The sequence below is a fragment of the Cheilinus undulatus genome, linkage group 13, assembly GCF_018320785.1.
Source record: "Cheilinus undulatus linkage group 13, ASM1832078v1, whole genome shotgun sequence".
NCBI lineage: Eukaryota > Metazoa > Chordata > Actinopteri > Labriformes > Labridae > Cheilinus > Cheilinus undulatus.
Window position 1 is genome coordinate 49130444 of NC_054877.1, and position 20288 is coordinate 49150731.

General features: G+C 38.1%; 1 protein-coding gene across 1 annotated transcript; it reads right to left on the reverse strand.

Annotated features, from left to right (window-relative positions):
• Window positions 1-12502: 12502 nt before the first annotated feature.
• On the reverse strand, window positions 12503-14844 carry LOC121520271 (verrucotoxin subunit beta-like). The gene is made up of 2 exons (XM_041803644.1): window positions 14745-14844; window positions 12503-14577 (listed from the first exon to the last, which is right to left on the reverse strand). Exons 1-2 carry the CDS (start codon window positions 14842-14844, stop codon window positions 12503-12505), a joined length of 2175 nt encoding a protein of 724 aa, XP_041659578.1.
• Window positions 14845-20288: the final 5444 nt, after the last annotated feature.

Genomic DNA, 20288 nt, shown 5'->3' on the forward strand with positions numbered 1-20288 from the left:
GTTGATCTTAATTAATATTTTATGAAAACTTCTTCCACTTAAAATGTTTATGTTAAAAGCAAAAATTTTAATTAAACCCAAAACATAGATCAAAGACCAAACTGCAATTCCCAAATGCATCAAAATACATTCTAAAGTCACTTCACCTGTAATATAAAAACAGAGTCAGAGCTGCAATGAATACAAAATATTTATTAAAAGTTCTTAGTTTTACATTACATGTTTAAGCTTTTCAAACATGAGTTTTAACTGCTTATAAAATACTTTCTATGCATAACAAACTTGTTTTGGTGTTGAAGGTAGCATCAACCTACATTTTTAAAATTAATCTCACTAGACTAAAATAAAAGAAAGCCAAGTATTTTCAAAAGTGACATTATAGTGGGCTTTAAGGCCCAATCTGAAATCTACATCAAACAATGTAATGCTGTTTAAACAGAGTTACTCTATTGGTGCAAGGAACTACAGTCACGTATTTATTGTCAGGAGAACTATAGATGAATTTAAAAAACACCATGAGTGAGGTACAAAAAAGGAAATCTGAATTATTACTGTAACTTAATTAAAGTTCGACCAGCCACATATTCAACTGTTGCATTGTGTTTTAATGGACATTTTTAATTTTAGTGAGGAAAATTCTCACCTACAGTACATCAGCTGTCGCTTTTTCAAAATATTTGGTACAGAAAAACAAATGGAGCCTGTGAGTGGCAGCTGGCTGACTTTGATAACTGTCAGTAGTTAAGAGTAATATCAACCACAAATCTGAATCGACATGGTAAAAAATAAAGGAACTACTGCTTAAGATATAAGTAATTGTTGTAAAAGCACAATAACCAACGACATACACAGAAGTCCAAATATTTGGATATGAATCACGCAGAGTCCTTAGAGTCCATTGATAGTCTTAAGAGGGAGGATACATGAGAACTGACTAGGCTGTTCTTCCTGGATGTTCCACCTTTTTTGGCTGATGAAGTTTGTTGTCTTGGTGCCTGCCACAGGTGGGGCTGATTCACACTAAAAACCTGAAATCACATGAAAAGAAATAAATGATATATCATTTCAAAATATGTTGTTATTCATTACTCATTCATTAAGTTCTAGAAGCTTAAGGAGAAGGCTTCAAGCCATGCTGCAACGTTTGGATGTGGAGGCACAAGCACCTGACCCTTGATGCTCAGCATCCCAAGAGCTGCTTGGAGCAAATCACCTGAAAAAGTAATCATATTCTTTACTTTAAACACAGACAAATATATAGATTATCGATACATGGCTTACAAAAAGTTTCAATTATTGCAATGCTTTTCAACATTTTGAAATCAAAGGATTCTTAACTCAAACCTTCAGTCTTGGACAGTCAGGAGGCCTCGGTGTCAGCAACTGATGACAATGACTATGACAAAGATGGAGAATAGCATAACAATCAAAATTTACGAGTCACTGCTCTGAGCTTTACTGGTGGGGTAAATTAATAATAAAAAAAAATTATAAAATTTAAACATATTGTAATTCAAACTTAATCTGAAGAATTTAAATAAAATGCATAATGTGAATGACAGTAGATAGCTTTTAATTGTATTGAATTAGCTTCTCTATTTTAGAGGATTATAAAAACCATCTGAAACATAGCTGTGCTCTGAGGAGCCTCAGACAGAGGGGAGATGATGGCAGGGAGATCCTCCTCTCTGATGAACTGCGGGCCAGATTTGGTTTTCACCGTGGTTCTTGCTAGATGATTTCAGTGGGACTGTTTAAACTCTGGTAGGATAGGCAAGCCTGCTAGCCAAGCTAGCTCTTCATGATAACATGTACCTGAGGGAGTGATAAAGTATTATTGTAAAGTTATACAGATTTTACTCCATCTATCAGCAATAATCCCTCCTCTGTGGCTGTACTATCAACAACAGGATATAATATATATTTTTTACAAACCAGCTCAGTCAGCAGGATGTAGCAGGGCAAACAAACTGAGCTTAATTTCACTAACCAAACAGTTAAACAATCATTGAGGTCATGGTAAAAAATGTTATCCTACAGGAAAATTAAAACATAGCTAAATACAGACACAAAACATTAAATGACTTTTGAATGTATTACCTTAAAATCATATTTATTTGATCCCTGTTCCATCAGCTGAGTCTCTTACTGCTTGTCCTACTGGGTACCTGTAGCTTAATAGGGATGTAACGATATCAAAATCTCACAGTACGATATTGTCACGGTATTAAGGCCACGGTACAGTATTATTGCAGTATTGTCAAAAAAAAGATGACTTGGAAAAAATATCATAATATGGAAAATTGAGTGCCAGGAATGTTAAGGATGAAACACACTAACTGTAATTGAACACAAACAATGGTCTGGCAGTGTCTGCAAACAGTTTTTTGCATGTCCGTCCTGCTTACTCCTCGATCGTTTTTGTTGACCGCAAAACCAAAATGCGTCGATACTTCTGATTTAAACTTCGCAGAAGGTTCCTCGAGTTTAATTTTTCGGCTCTGCTCCCCCTCCATGCTTTCTGCCATGTCTTCCTATACTGCACAGGGGATCATGGGAGATGTGGTTTGCTTCTCAGACCGGACCACTCAATAGTGCTAGAAAAAACTACACAAGCGGGAGTACTCCAAGTTCTTCTTCTCCTTTTTATTTCTGGCAGTGTAGATGCTGCAAGGCGTATTACTGCCCTGCGAGTTCTTGTTCGATACCGTCACGTGCCACGGTATTATTGCGAGAATTTTGAAACGGCGATACCGTGATATTTACAATATTGTTACATCCCTATAGCTTAATGACACAAATACAGACAGAAAACAGTTTAGAACTTTTATTTCTATGTTTTCAGTCACTTGACATGTAAATAATATCAAACATCTATCACTAGTTATTCATTTCATGGACAGGACCCCTTCACTTACAACAGAGCTCATTTGCTATCAAACTAACGTGTTTTTGCCAACTGAGAAGAAATATCAGTGACATTACACGTTAATGCCAAGGAATTTAACACCAGCTGAATTGAAAAGTGTTAAGAACTAGGTCAAACACAGTCTTACGTTGAAACTGACAGTATTATTTTAATGTTGCCTGATAAATCAATCAAAAATCCGAAATCAAAGTTTCATTGCACCTCAAAAAAAAGTAAAAACAAACAAACAAACAAAAAAAAAACCCCACAAACAAATGCACCCAGGAAAAAAAAAAATCATATTTAGAGCTGTCTCTTACCTCTTTCAGCTCAAGGATAGTCAGATAGTCCGCCAAAATGTGAAGATATGAAGGTGAACTACAATGGAGCAGCTGTGCGCCTGTGCAGTTGTCATCTATTCAAACGTTTTCTTCTTTGGCAGTGATGGATTTCTGTTCCGCACTACAGCCACCAACTGGTTTTTAGAAGTATTGCAGCCCTCTTTGAGGTAACTTAAATGCTTTACGTAAACCAAACACATAAATGTAGTTAAAAGGGAACAAGTGACAAATTTGCATTGACTTTAATAAAAAATAATATTTAAACCTAACAAAAGCATATATTTTAAGTTACCTGATAATAACAAATATTATTAAGATGAACAATTCCTCTACTTCATTTTTTTGAGTGTATCTCTCCTCAATACATTAAGCAGTGAGTAACATAACACAGTGGTGCATTCCTAAATTAATTTTGTCTCTGTTTTTACTGTAATTATTGCTAGGGGGGCTTAGGAACATTTTGGGGTGGCTTCAGCCCCCCAAAACGGCCTAATGACGTCCCTGTTAGCAACATTGACCTGTTGCTAGCTGATAAACCTTTAAAACAACACACTGCCCAGTACTACAGGTATTAAAAGACTGTTGCTACACACCACATGCAACTGAAGGGTAGTGCTGTGTCTACAATGTCTAAAAATGCTCTGAAAAACAGAAACAGGTTCTGAAAACAGGTCAAAATCACAGCTTTTGCTACACTTAGTCCTTTGTGCCACCATGTTGTGTCATCGAGGTCAGGGTCCTCTGTAAAAGAATGAGTTCATGATCTACAAATATGACCTCGGGAGACGCTCCATTTGCTACTTCTGTGATTGAAGTCGGAATACAAGTTACAATGACAAAAGGAACACAGCATTGATTAGAATAAGCATCACAACTCCAGTAGCTATGCACTTTTTAGATTATTGTCACTTCTTCATAGATAGTTCATCATTTACCTTTTATACGTCGTGTAGTCAGCTGTGCTAACTCCTACGTTTTCATCCAGCCACAGAGGGTACTTCAATGAGCCTCTTTGGTGAGTTAAATTTATCAGCGTCACAAACTCCACCTCCCTCGATCTGTGCTTGGCTCTTAGTGCCAGTGTGTGTGCATTGGAGGCTTGTTTCAAAGACTGTCATGCAGCCGAGTCTATCCATGCATCTGTCGTGTGTCTTTGTGCAGACACGTTTGGCTTCATGCCATTCACACAGCGACACAAACACTAACACCACTCACAGACAGGCAAACACAAGCTAACGTCGGTGATGTGGACCTGAGGCTTCTTTCTGCAGAGGAGAAGAGGATTCAACACAGAGCTGAACTTTTCACCTGCTCCTCTCGGACCATGGCACATGTGTCAGTGCTGTTTATGAATACCCGCTCTCTCTCTGTCCTCTCTCCTCAGCGAGCTACAGACTGTTAAATTATCATTTTATTTAAATTCCACTTCTAAATTTTATCATGATGATACACCCTTATGTATCATCAAGAAACATCAGATGAGCTCATTTTCAAAACCTTTGATACGTGCCACGTTGCAGGAAATATTATAGATTTACTGTATATTGATGATTGACCAATCAAAAACTCATAAAATCTTTAACATCTTAATAACTGTTCTGAGTATAAATTATCTTAATAACTGAGGAACAGGCAGACAGGAGCCAGGAATAGAAAACTTCAGGAATAGAGGGAATAGAGTTAAAGGAGACATATTATACCCTTTTAAGACAAGCTTAAATTGGTCTCAGAGGTTCCCAAAACATGCCTATGAAGTTTGTTGCTGAAAAAACACTACAGTATAGGATTTTTATACGTTTAAAACCCCCTCTATTTGAGCCCTTCTCAGAACGAGCCGTTTCTGTGTCTGTGGCTTTAAATGGTAATTAGCTGTCTGACTCCGCCCCTGACCACACCCCTCTCAGGAAATGGATGCAGTACTCCTGTTACCACAGACACTTTTACCCAAAGGTTAGAACTTGACTGGGATTTGAACCATCAACCTCCCAGACTGTAGTCAGCAGGATAACCCACTGAGCTATCCAGCATCTCAGCTGTTCATCGAGAGGATCAGTAGAGGAGGGCGGAACTTTCCTCCAAGTGGGGGAGGGCCAACCAAACCTGGGGGTGGATGCTTACGCTCCTGATGAGGTCACCAGGAGCTAAATCTGAGAACAGCTTGTTTCAGCACACATTTTCTGAAAGGTGGAGAAAGAGAGGGGGAGAGGGAATGGATTTTTCTGGTATTTGAGGGGATTGTGGACAGGCCAGGGGCACATATTTGTGTTAGAAAAGCCTGAAAAAGTGATTTTTGCATAATATATCTCCTTTAAAAAGACCAGCTGAAGAGAGTAAAGCTGTAAAATTCTCTGTTTTTATCATTTAATTTATCACAGTAATGAGAGTTAAATCAGCTGATTTACATCTTTCCCACATGTAAACCTAATTTAACACATTCAAATAATCTATTATTTAAATAAACTAGTGCTGTCAAATGATTACAGTTTTTAATTAGATTAATCACTGGGTTGCTGTGGATTAATTATTGATTAATCATGATTAAATATAATTCATTTTGAGTCTATATTAATCGCGTTTCATTTTGCAAGCTTGGCAATGTGTTAGCTAAAGAGCTATAAGTATCCTCGACAAATGTATGCTTCGCGTTAATGTGGTATTTTAAGCTCGAAGTGCTTTTGGTGAAAAGAAAACTCCTTCCCGTGAATGTGCAAAATACTTTATGTCAGTCATAGAGGTAGGCGATAAACCGGTATTAATACCGTCGCCGGTAATTTTTTTACCACGGAATAGATTTCATTTGGCTAAAATGATCTACAATGAGACCAGGAAAGAGTTGGATAACAAAAGGATTTAAGCCTTGATCTTTCTAACAGTGTGATTTCTCTCTAATATGCTGTTTAACTTGTGCTGGTAGAAGTCCTTTAGGAGACTTGACTCTAATTAGGTTGATGAAGCATGAGAACAGAGCATGTGTTTTGTCTCATCCATCATTAAGCTTCCTACCTTTTTATATGAAACTACAAACTTTGTTAATGTCTGCTTTCACCTAAGGACAAATGCTTGTAAGTTAGAATCACAGTTTACTTTTACATTTCAAGGATTGTAAATCCTTGAAATGTAAACCTTGATTTAAAAAAACAGGATTTCCAGACATCAAAATTGTGGCTAGCTAAAACTGAGAGTAGCTTGTGAATGAATGAATGGTGAAATTCATGACTTGAACAGTGATTGTTAATCATTATAATTATAGCCACTTGTAATGATATTTGGGGTTGGAGAGGTGATGCCATGGCACTGCCATGTGGACGTAGCATATGCGTCAGATGTCACCCACGGTTGATGAAGTAATAATAATAAAATTAATAGTAATAATAATAATAACTTTATTACTAGGGGCTCAGGGAAGTCGAATGTCTGCTCAGGAGTTTTAAAAATTAGAGGGACCATTGCCTGCCATCACTTCACTGCGTTGCCCCCACCCCACTGCATGTGTGTGTGTGTGTGTGTGTGTGTGTGGGGTCAAATTCTGGACCTCACTAATTTTGAAACCCTGGCTACAGCCCTGTGTGGGGCATGCTGGTAGTCCAGTGGTTAAGGCATGCACCATGCACGCAGGCGGCCCGGGCTCAAATCCGGCTCGTGGCACCATTTCCCACATGTCTCTCCTCGCTCTCTTCCCTGTTTCAGAGTCTATCCACTGTCCTCCTCTATCTAATAAAGGCATGAAAAGGCCTGAATATAAATCTTAAAAAAAACAAAAAAACCTTACGTAAAAAGTCTGATGAGCCATAACTTTTCCTTGCATTCAAGGGTAGCAGCTGGGGTGGCAAGAGGTTTTTTGTGGGGTGGCAACTGCCACCCCTTGTCACCCTGGTAGATCAGCCTCTGGGTACCATCATTTTAGTCCAGGCCAGTTTCATGAGTTTGTTTTTAAAATGATTCTGTTGAAATACAAATCAAAAGCAATGTCTGACTTTCATCAGTTAATTCTAAGTAAATGTTTTCATGATTACTTTTGACAGTTTACAGTAATTTCAGTGACCACTGTGGGGTTTTTTTCTTAGAGGGTACAAACAATGTTTTCTGTGTGTGCATTGTCAGTGAGAGAGACGCCCTAAGATGTTTCTATAGGGCAGTACTGACAGGAAGACGACTGATTTCCCAGAAATGTTCAACCTGCCCAGACCTGTTTCACACATGAAAATAAAACTAATTCAGCATCATGACAAGACAATGCAAGCACAAAAATAAAAACCTAACTAAGATGATTCTGATGGACATGAAAATGAAACAAGTACAAAAACCTAAGATGATTCTGAATAATTTTTCTATGTTGAACCTGTCAATTACCAACAAAGGGGCACTATAATGTAAAAAGATCTTTCTAAACAGGGTTTTCGTTCATGTCTACAGGATGTTGTAACTGCACACAGCTGCATAAATGCACCTGTTTACCACAGAGCTTGTTTCACAGATTTGCAGGTCTGTGAAACATAGTTAATGAACCACAATGATGTTGGTATCACACCAGAATGAAAAAGATTAAGCTAGAGTTAACTGCACAAGATCTGCCATTTTCATATGCAGTGTTCATTCTTAAGTCTGTTGACCTTGCTGGATTCTGCTCCTCACATCTCTGTAAATCTTTTTGGGGTGATGATTTGCCAAAAGCCTTCTTATATCTCTGGTGTTTTCCATCAAGTGTGTCACCGCAGCCTGGCAGTGTCTGTATATTGTTTTTGTTTGGCCCTCACCTTTTCTCTGTTTTGATTACTTGACACCTGGACAGCTGATATTGGATTCCATGGATTTTAACAACTTAGAAAGAGCATTCCTGCATGTTAATTCCTTGATTGTAATATACAGTACATTGTTTAGCAATTTTATTGTATGCTGAATCTATTTGGCATGGTGCATAGATTCAGCTGTGAGCTTTGCATTTATAATTGGGTAACTATGTACTTCATCATGTGACTACAAACATTACCTATTGTGAGTCGTTAAAGGAAGCAGCCTGGCAGCCATTTTGAACCTTCCCTGATGGTTTGTATGACTGAAATAGGGTTGAAACAATTCCTTGAATAATTTGAGTGACTCTGTTCAGAAAATTTCTTGAGGCTTCGCTGAAACTTAGTGGAGGAAATGTCATGGCTTGGGCTTGCATGGCTTCTTCTGGGACAGGCTCAATCTTAATCTTCATTGATGATGTAACATGATAGCAGCAGCAAAATTAACTTAGAAGTCTGCAGAAACATTCTGTCTGCCAGTTTATAGAAAGATGAAACCAAACTGGTGAGGAGTTCATCATGCAGCAAGATAATGAACCAAAACACACGCAAAACAACACAGGAGTTTTGAATTTAATTACTGAAATAAATGCCACTTTTATGTCAGTGTTGGACTATGGAGATGTTTTGTACATGCATGCTTCGTCTCAGAGCTTACATGCTATAGACACTGTGTATCATGTATCATGGAGCTCTGAGGAGCTGCTTTCTCTTTCAGTGTGCTGTTGTTTGACATTTTGCTTGTATGTTTACTCTTTTTTTTCTGTAACTTTGACTGTGCTGCTGCTGTCTTGGCCAGGACACTCTTGAAAAAGGGATTTTTAATCTCAATGAGGTTGATCTCCTGGTTAAATAGAATAGAATAAAATAAAATAAAATCAACGTTTTGATGATACTCAAATTTATTAAGGTGCACCTGTACACTACATCTGAACTTACACAAAGCTGGTGCAAACCATGACTAACTGATCACCAGTCAGTCACAATGCTGACATGAAAAGAGAAACAACTGGTCACACTCACATCTACAGGCAATTTAGTCCCCAAGTAAACGACAATGTCTTTAGACTGTGGGAGAACACTGGAGTATGAGAGAGCCAACATATTCACAGTGAGAATGTGCAAACTCTGAACAGAAAGAACCTGTCTGACTGAGAATCTTCTAACATACTTATCAAGGACACATCTGAGAGATAAAGGGTAACACTTTGTCTACAGGGAAAGCTAAAAACACTCCAAGCCAAATATTTCAGATAGGATCTCTCTATCAAAACCTAAACAAATACTTAACAAAACGTCTTGATTGCCTGTTTGTAAAGCCATAGTTTTGTGTCTTAGGTTTTTCCATTAATGTTACTCTGCATACAAACTATCATTAAAACTTCAATTTTTGATTTCCCCGATGATGCTCCAACTCATCCTCCCAGCAGTAATATCCATTCTGTCTAATGATTTAGCTGCAACTAAACCTCAAATAAGAGGCAAGATCATCAGGTTATTGGTCAAAAAGTGTATAAGCTGGCATGAGTGGAGTCATCATGTCAGGATTTGACAATTTAAATGCAGGTGGACCTCCTGTAGTTTGGCAAAGTTTGGGTATAAAAAGGTGAAAACCTGTATTTTAAAATACATTAACTTGGTGCTTGAGTGAAGCACCTCAGTACAGAGTAAACAGGAAAAACACTAGGATCAGTTATAACGGATTTATTTCTACAAATAACCACACATGCAGATGGACAATCTTCAATCATTACACAGTGAATGTAATGGAAATGCTGATTGCCCAACACTGGCACAGGTGTAAATATGCATCTTGTGGGCTTTAGCTTTAATAGTGCCTTGATTACTCAAAAGGCTTTATACACTGCAGGTCACACCTACCAACTCACATCACAGTCATGCACATTGACACAGTATGAAGGGCTTACAGTGTAGAGGGCATCAGTATTAGCTAACCCCATTCACCCACAGTTCACACATTCAACCAACACTGACAGCTACTGAAGCAATATGGGATTATCATGCCAAAGACACTTCAGAATGTGACTGCAGGAGCCGTGGATTGAAATCTTGCACTCTGGTCAGTTTTCAGACACTTAGTCTAGGTAAAGTAGACCAATCCAAATACAGATGAGAGCATCTAGGCAAAACACAGCACACTGCATGGACTCCCATTTGTAAATGTCATTACTACACCATAGTTATGACAGCAAATCATCCCCACAAAGGCGAGAACCTGTTATTTGCATGCTCCTCTCACATTGGACTCTATTGTTATAATAATTATCTCACAATTCCTGTGCGGCCTCATGGTTCTCCCATGGTTCTTCCATGGGGTTGTGGTCTCATCTCCAGTTGCCCAGGGTTTTACTTCACTGTGCTTAGCTTTACAAAAGAGATCCAGAGGTCATGGATGCGTGCCATCAGAGCACAACCGCAGGATGGTCTGAGCAAAATCACAGTACTTATCCACACAACAGTATGCAAGTAAGCGCTACCCTCAGACTTTCCTAGTGTTCTCTTTAACATCCTTCAATAGTTGTATTTTGTTTGTGGGGACACCTAGGGGCTATGTGGAAGGGTATGTCGTATTAGTGTCACTATCCGGAGATTGCATCCAAGAGTGGGCTTTTTGAGGGTAGCAATGCTGTCCGGGCTGTTATTACCATGTGGCAGAGTAAGATGAGGAATATTGTATGTTGGTATGGTGGAGGATGCCCAATGTTCCCTCTAATTTTAAAACTTCTGAGCAGACATTCAACTACCCTGAGCACCTACTTCAACAACTGTGGGCGACATCTGACACCTATGATACATCCACATGGCAGCTCAATTTTAGCTAGCCACAATCTTGATCTCTGGAAATCCCGTTTGGGTTTGTATTTTAAGGGGAGGGGTGTTACCGCCACAGCCGTACCCCCCCTCCCTTTGTGTAACTAATTACTCCTGTGGAGTGTCTGTGCATGTGTGTGTGTGTTTGAGTGGCTTGGGTGCTCCTCTAGACTGTGCCTCCTTTTGTTAGTTATGTTAGTGTTTCGAACTTGGGTTAAGATTGTTTTTCGAGGCACTCATTTTGATGGACAGGGACAGGTAGTAGTTTAGTTAGGCACACACATGTAGGTTTTGTTATATTTGTTAGTCACACTAGGTTTAGAGGTGCTGTTCTTTTGTTATTAGATTTGGGTAGTTAGAGTAGTTAGTTAGGAGTTATGCTCAGTTTGTTTCACCAGTTAGTTTTAAAACACGAGTTTGGATTGTGTTTTATTTGGTTATTCGTTGAACAGCACTCGGCAGTCCTTTCATTTTGCCTCACCTTTGTTAAGCACAATTCTACTTGTGTAATAAATACCTTTAAATTACCAACAACACCTGATTTTAAGTTACTTCCTTTTACCCTCAACGAGCTGGTCATAAGTATTGTCCTTAGAATTCTAAAACTTACTTGAACTTGATTTACAATCCTTTGAAATGTAAAGAAAACTCACAACCACTATACCTTCACTGTCTGTCAATTGTACGATAAATTACAGAGGGATATAACCACTAATGTTACACGATATTTCTATGGGCTGAGATTTGTGCAACTAGAAACTAAATTTGAATAATGATATTGAATTTGAATAGCATGATCTGAATTTGAATGTAATGTTTTGAAACTGAATTTAATGTTTTGAAACTGAATTTATTTGCTTTGAAATTCAATGTTAGCTTTGAAATTGTATTTTAATCACTTGTTTACGTCATCCACTTCCATGAGGAAGAGTAATCGAGCACAGATTCTCAACTGAGCAGGACTGCCGAAAATAGGAGGAGAAGAACTAAGCGGAGCTGGCATCTTTTCCGTGATGTCTCAAGACCAGGGATGCAATAATCAGGTTTGTATTAGCCTTGAAATTATTCATATTTATTCATATTTCTCATTATTTACAGGAAAAAAAACACAATCTAAGTTCTAACATTACTATAGCTATTGGAGCTAGCTACTAATATGGTTCAGCATAGCTTTAGTCAATATGACAGGGATAGCTGGCTTACAGTATTTTCCTCTTTCCACTTACAGTTTCAAAGCAAAAAAAATCAGTTTCAGAACATTAAGTTCAGTTTCAAAACATTAAATTCAAATTCAAATCAAGCCATTCAAATTCAATACCATTTTTCAAATTCAATTTCTAGTGGCACAAATCTCAGCCCATAAATTTCCATGTTTGTTTTGAAATGCAAACTACATGAAAAAGAAACAAAGTGGACATATTAAATGTAAAGGTGTTCTGACTTAAAAGTTGTCAAAGGTTTTTATGAATTTAGAAGGATGTTTGTTAACTTTTTAACGTCTTTGTTGTGCATTTTCTTTTAGTAATGATAGACAGAAAACACATTTTGAGGTCTTGGTCTCTCGATATATAATCTGAGAACACTAACATTTATTCTCTATTATTTGAGTTGGAGTTTTTTCATTGCCGTCATTTCTATTGGTGGTATCTCTCAGTAGTTGCCAATAGAAATTTAGTGAGAGGATTGATTTTAGTTGTGGACACATTCACAGTGATGCTCTCCTTGCTTCTACCAGCTACGCCGCAATCAACTCTGACCCTGACGGCATATTCTGTCTCTGGCTGAAGCCCTGAGATGTCCACCTCCTCTGCTCCCGTCATCACTTGGTTCCACTGGAGATCCTCCTCTGTGTCTGTTTTCTCTGTGTCTGTTTTGGCATACTCCACGATGTAGCTTAAAATGTGGACATCTTGTCCAATCTCAGCAGGTTTCTCCCAGCTGACTGTTATCTCACTTGAGTGTAATTCAGCTTGTGGTTTTCCTGGAGGGCTGCATGGTAAGGTTTTAATGGGACTGCTGATTTGATTGGCTGGTCCAACACCCACATCGGTCACTGCTCTGCACCTGAACATGTACTCTGTGTTTGGACTCAGATCAGCCACTGTGATTTCTCCAGATTTCTCTGCTGTCTGTTGTTTCCATCCTTCCTCTCCACTGACACAGTACTCAACAGAGTAGGAGGTGATGTTCTCTGATCCAAACTCTGGTGGATCAAACTTCAGTGTCACACTGTTGTAGTTCACATCACTATCTGTGAATGTTTCAGGCTTTGACGGCGGCTCAAAGTCCTCAGTGACAGGAAAGCCGTCTTTATAGACGTAGATACATGAACCTTTCTGTGTCTGATTTGTTATTCCGACTGTCAGGAACTTCACGCTCTCGTTCTCCTGGTTGGCCTCTGCAAAGTCACCGAAGAGCTTTGCCTTTTTCCTCATTGAATCTGACACTTCTTTTGAAGAGTACCACTGTTCATTCTCCACAAGATGAGTAAGTGGATCTAGAGGCATGTCTGATTCTGGTGTTTGATGTAGGCAGCTTGATAAAACTGAGAGAAACTGATCAAAGACTCCCAGTGAGGTGAAGACAAAACAGACCACATGTTTTGTTCTCAGACTTTCTCTGTAGAGATGATTCTGAGAAGGTACAGCCTTGGTGTTCTTCATCATGTCTGTTAAAGACATTAATGTGTCGATTTCTCTCTCTTTGCTATCCATCCACTCGTTCAGCTTTTCACTGTTAAAAGGAGAAGAATAAATATGCCTCAGGATCTCTGCGAGCCCAGCCTCCTCTTCTCCTCCTCCTCGGATTGATGGAATTTTCTTTGCCAGTGCTTGTTGGAACTCCAGTTTGAACTCAGAACACACCCCTTTAAATTTTTTAATCTTTTTTTCAATCTGTGGGAACTGCTGTGCTGTGGTGGTTCTCAGAGCATCATTACACCTCATTTCCAGCTCAATGAAGTCCTCCAGGACATTCTGTGATTTCTGGACTAAACTAATACTTAGCTGATGCACACGTTTAGCAGCAGAAGAATCTAAAGTTGTCAGTGGCAGCAGCCACACTTTCATTGGTACTGCGTTCTCTCCATTGGCTCCCAGCAGAGAAGGCAGACTTTGGTAGACCTGTATGGCATCCTCAAAGGATGTGGGCATTTTCTGAAGGGAAAAGTCTCCAAAGAAACTGCAGGAAAATTTCTCAACATTTACCTTATCCATTTCTTCCACTTTCAGTGAAATTCTGGCCCCTACAGCTAGAGAGGGAATGTTCTTGATTGCTGATGTCAAGTTTACTTGAACATCTTCATGATCTTCATCTTGAGACACTTCTCGGTCAAAGACAAAGAAGGCTTGGGCCCCATAAAGGATACCTGTGACTACGTGTGTCGCTAATCCTTTCTCAAAAACATACGGGTGCTTTACATTTCCTCTTCCAAGATGATCCATGGACAGTTCCTGGACCTTTGTAGTTGCTTTGTACTTCAGTGTGACTCTGGCTTGGGTTTTGGAAGTCTTACTGTTGTTCAGGTATTTGGCTGACCCTTCGACCTGAACAAGCCCGCTCAAGAAACTTGCCTTCAGTGACGCTTCAACTTCCAGTGCCGAGGATTTATCCTCAATTGATTCAGAAGCAACTATTTTAAAGTCATTGTAGTTCTGTGGTTGTTCTCGGATATTTTTTATCAGGTCATCGTGGTCCCACAGTGTCAATCCTGTAAAAGAAGAGGCACAAATTGAGCTTTGAGCAAAAGCTACAAAAGAGAAGCTGTTGGTATTTCATATATGGCAGACAATTCTAAATAAATTGATAAAAAGTATTGGCAGGGCCATGCTGCAAAAGATGAAAATAAGCTAAATGTTAAATCTACATCGACAGTACCAGGGACAAGTAGGTCTTTTCGGCAGTCATACAACATCCCGAGGCTGAAAGGTCGACCCAGAGCCGCCACCTCCATTGTCTCACTGGCTTCAGAGTCCATTACAAGGTCTGAATGGAAAAGAGCACGCAAGATTGGTTGGTTAATGGAGATAATGTTCAACACAACACATTTTTACACCTTTTCAACCTCATTCAAACACTTTTAACTCTTTTATACTTTCACTTAGAAACTCCAATGAACCTTTAAACTATGCCCAACACATTAGGCTCTCAGTGTGATTTGACTTCATGAGATAACTCAACCATTTTTTACAGTGACCTTTCAAAGTTGCTCCCCTTTACGCACTCTTCATAGCATCTTCATAGCATGAGCTGTATCTTGGACTTTTAGTGTTTTTTACAATTACGTTGACAACATGTGTTGAAACCTATGAAAACAAAGAAGATGGATGGTCCAGGACACCTTTGAGAGAAAGAACGGGAAATTTCCATCAAGAAAAACCCAAAAAAAGGTGAAAAGAAGACTTCAGTCTCAACTACAACTCCTGACTAGCTTAAAAGCTAACAACAACTGCCAGTAACTGCCACGGGACACTACCTGACCAACAGGAGACTACTGAATGCTACCTACTGAGGTAGCATGGTGCGGCGTGTACAAACGCAGTGGCCCGGCGTGTCATCACTAGCAAAACAAAGCCCTACACTTACACCAGAACTGACAGCGTATTCCATCGCACTATAGGGAATAGAGATCAAATCCCGGTTCCTTGTTTACTTCCAGTTGTAAAGATGAAAAATTTATTTTTTATCAATATGAAATCAGTTCTAGGCTGAATCGTGCGCTCTACTCCACTTTGACCACTGCTGTTAAACATGGTTTAGCCTTTTGTCTTTCCACTGAACAGAAAAGAACAGAGAATGATATTGGTAAGGACTCATCGACAAGGAGAATTGATAAGGGAGTCAATATCAGTGAAAATGAATGATGTCCATCCCTACTATGTAGTGATTATGCCATTTTGTAGTGGTGTCCAAATTCTAAGAGAGCATTATTAAACGCTATTTACGTGCACTCAGTGTATCCCACAACGCACTAGGAAAAGTGAACAATCAATGGATACCAGCAACATGCAGTACAGTTTAAGACAAACAAGCAGGCGTCTGCTGACTGCTATCAAACATGATGGACAGATAAATACAGAATGCATAAACACAGAACAGTGAATTACTGGGACATTTTTACTGAAATCTAAAATTCCAGGACTAAACTAATTTTATACAGGCAGCTAAACTCACATTAACCATCATGTCTTTTGTTAAATCATGCCATAACTTCCATTCACTGTTCCTACACTTGCACAAAAGGATTAAGACCATGTTTATTTACACCTACATTAATAATTACTGCTAGAATAATTTACCCTGCGTCTAAAGTCAATAGTCAAACAATCACGTTCTGGATCCACAGCAGAAAAGAGCAGAATAATAGTAAAAAACATAAAAGTATATTTACTTACAGTAGAAATGTGCGCAATCCTCTGAAGCTGTGATGGTTCCTCACATTTTATAGTTTTTGAGAGAGAAACACACCCAAACTTTTGTCGATTTACATAAGGAGGTTCTAAGGAAAAGCAGGCTGCTTTACCAGAAATGCCATAACCTGAGATAACCCTCGCCAATAAAAGCCCACCCACACTCACTGTGGCAGCAGAGCTGCCCGCAAAGTGGAGCAAAGTATAGAGTGATAGTGATATTTTTTTGCTTCATTCCTATCAAGCATCATAAAATGATCACTGTTGTGCAAATCAACAGACATTTTCAGACATACACACTCAAGGGCGCTAATGCTTGGAAGATCCACTTACTATGTCAACAACATTTCTGTAGTAAGTGAGGTATGAGGGCATATTTCCGTTTTAGTTCTTCACCACGTCAACCTTGGTCCTGTGCTGCTCTGGCCTCCTGGTGGATGGAATTAAGTTTGTGTCAAAAAGATTCAAACAAGACGTATTCTGTATCGAACAAAAATAAGCATTTTAGAACAAAAAAACGTGATTCAAGCAAAAACAAACAAAAAAACAACTTCACATCAAGAGCACAAATTTGAAATTGGACACAATTATTAGTCTTAAATTGTTGAATGCTTTTTGTTGACAGTTTCTGTTTTTTCTCTCTCAGTGATCAGACTTTTGCTCACTCCTCAGTTTTGCATTTGCCCTGCCTGATCCTTTGTTTGCATTTTTTGATTTTTTGCTTGCAGTTCTGACTCAAATTTCCCATGTGGGCGGGCTTTTCTGGGGTGCATCTCTATTGGCAAACAAGTTTTTGAGTGACAACTTAGTCACTCCAGATGCTCTGGAAGCTGTTGTTCAGTTCACGTTTGGGAAATTTTAGAAAAAGAAACCAACGCAGTGTTTCCCATACATTCATTTATTTGTGGCGGACTGCCACAAATTGATTTTGGCGCTACCTGTTGGCCCTCACTCTGTCAATGTAGCGTGTCGTTAAAATGATATTGCGAATATCCGAGTATAAATTATGTGGAAGTTTGGAGCTGCCAGCGTGCATTTCTCGGTATTAGACTCGAGAGTAGCACTTAATGTGATCAACCACAGCATGCTCCTTGATAACCCTGAGGTTATAGATTTATACCATTAGCAGAATCCTCTAGTAAACAGATGATTGTCTTCTTTAATGGAGGCTACTCAGGGTGTCTGTGTAATGTGGTCTTCCTCCAGGGAGCTGCCTCAGCCTGCTCTCATATTATCTCTGTAAAAATGATTTACCCCCTTTATTAACACATTAAATCATTAATGTACGCGGATGATATTTTAGTATGCATTAGCAACCGCCTCTGCTGATTTAACTTCCATCTTAAACAAAGGGCTAGATATGATTATAATGGGGCCAGGAAACAAGCTCATACTGGATAGATCCAAAACAAGCAGCATTTGATTCCAATTATTCTCTAAGGCAGGGGGGTTTCAAAGTTTGGGAGATTGTTTTACGTTTGACACCAATGATTGTGCGGTTTAATGTTTATTTGAAAGGTTTTAGATTTGTGCTAAGAACAAGTTTTAGTGTCCTCTTCTAAATGTTTGTTTATAATTCATATAAAATGTGGTGCTTACTTGTTTTCAAACGTACATTAGAAATTACTGTAAATAGGTTTTTACCTAAATAATGATCCCTAAACACACCAGAAAAAATACACGTCTGCTTTCTAAAGGGAACAAAAGTATGTATGTACATGTGTCTGAATATTCACCAGTTTGAAGTAGCAATAAAAATAAGTTAAATGTGGAAAATGGTCCAACAGTGGCAAAAACGTGGCAAAAAAATGAAAGAAAAGTGACTAAAATTGGCAAAAAGCAGTCAAGAGTGGCAAAAAAGGAAACAAGTGGTATTTAACAGGAAAAGGTAGCTTAAATGGTCCAAAAACGGTGAAAAAGGGCAAAAATGGGATAGAAGTGGCTATAAGAACTTGCAAAAATGGGCAAAAAAGACAAAACAAGTGGTATGAAATGGCAAAAGGAAGCTTAAATGGAGGAAAAGTGGTGAAAAAATTGAGAAAAGGGCCAAAAATGGTCCAAACATGGCAAAAAAATTAGAGAAAAGTGACTAAAATGGGCAAAAAGCAGTCAAGAGTAGCCAAATAGGGCAAAAAAGAGGAAACAAGTGGTATTTATTTGCAAAAGGTAACTTTAAAGGGCAAAAAGTGGCAAAAAATGGTGAAGAGGGAAAAAAATGGGATTAAAGTGGCAAAAAATGGGAACAAGTGTCAAAAAGAAATGGCAAAAATAAAAAAAAATTTTTTTAAGGTTTTCTGGGGGAACAATATTTCAAATTAAAACATAAAAGAGCCAAAAATCATCACAAAAGAGCCATGTGTTGAGTAACACTGTGTTAACTTAATATGTTTGCTCATTTTTCTGGCAACAGCTACAGACTTTAGGATAAATGTGCTGAATTATATTTAGTTGTAAAATCAGATGCTACAAACGCTAAATATCTGGACAAAATCCCACAATTAAATCATAAAATTCTAAAGACATCGCTGAATAATATGCGAGCTACCATGGACACTTTCAGGGGTAAATATTACCAAAGATTTCATTTATGATTAATAAAAGGAATATACAGATATAATCTAAATCACAGTAATGCTCTATGACGGTTTTTAGGAGTTGAAATCACAAATTCTTTAAAAAAAATATTTCAAGGAGGAAGCTTTAAAAAAGACCTGAAAAAGCATGTATTATTCCATTTAGAGGAGAATTAAGTTAAGTATTTGATAAATTTAAGATAAATCCCCCTCTCCTTCACAGTGAATAGAGCAGCTTGATTTTAATGGTCAGCAGGTTTAGGCTAAATAACGGGTGGATTTTGACAGCAAAGCAGCTATGCTACGTCCTGTTTTCTAGTGTTTTTTTTCATTATGGTTTAATCTTTGGTGTACTATAAATTAAATTAACAGCAGGGCTTATAATGACCTTAAACTGGCTTTTATAATCTGGGTTTTCAACCATCATTTTTAGCTAACAACGGTTAGCACCTTGATCTTTGAATTTATTTCCCCTCATGACAAAGCGCAGAGAATGACATCAAAACAACCGTTTACATAAGGTCAACTATAATGATGAACATGTAAGTAATTTAGAAAATAATCTACCACAAATCTTTAAAAGAAAGCAGAACTCACGCTGAAAAAGTCCGTCCAGAACCGAACCATCCTCTTCATTGTTCAAGAGGCAGAGGCGCGAAACCATCCGGTCAGAACCGGATCAAAGCGGGATGGAACGTTGTTGTTGCGCATGCGCTGATTCCATACGCTAAGATTCTACGTTGGTTGGTCTACTTTGGTATGTTGGCATACTTTAAACCAGCAGGGGCCAGATCCTGGATTTAGGTCTTACCGGAGAGCCTACAGGGTCAACATTTAACCATATAAACCTCATTTTCACCAGATATAACATATGAATACAACAGCAATGATGATAAACCATTAGGAAATTCAAAAGAGTAAAAATGATTAGTTTAAAGGCTCAAATCTGAGATAAAAAAAATCCTACTTATTAGTTCAAAAGATCAGAACACGATATTCAAATATAGAAAAATAATGTTTTTAAAGAGCAAAAAGAAAATTCAAATCATATGTTTGAAAGGTCAAATTATGAGATCAAATTTGAAATCTTGAGTTTAAAAGCCAAAATATGGGATTTAAAAGAGTTGGAAATGTAAAATATAAGCTTGAATTCAAAATGATGAATTAAAAAGTTAAAAATATGACTTAAATCTAAAATTGGGAGTGTAAAAGGTCAAAATATGGCAAAAAAGGTAAAAATTATTACTTGAAAATGTCTAAATATGATTTAAAAATGAAATCACGAGTTCAAAAGTTAAAATATTGGATTAAAAAGCCAAAGTAAGGAGTTAAAAAGGTCAAACATGACTTAAAATTGGAAATGTAAAATATAAGCTTGAATTCAAAATCACGACTTAAAAAAGTTAAAAATATGACTTTAATTTAAAATTGGAAGTCTA

Excerpts from the sequence above, each read along its gene's own strand:
- LOC121520271 (XM_041803644.1), bottom strand. The coding sequence starts at position 14,844 with ATGGACTCTGAAGCCAGTGAGACAATGGAGGTGGCGGCTCTGGGTCGA. Across the intron at positions 14,578-14,744 it reads AAAAGACCTACTTGTCCCTG|GATTGACACTGTGGGACCAC; the intron begins GTACTGTCGATG and ends CTTCTTTTACAG.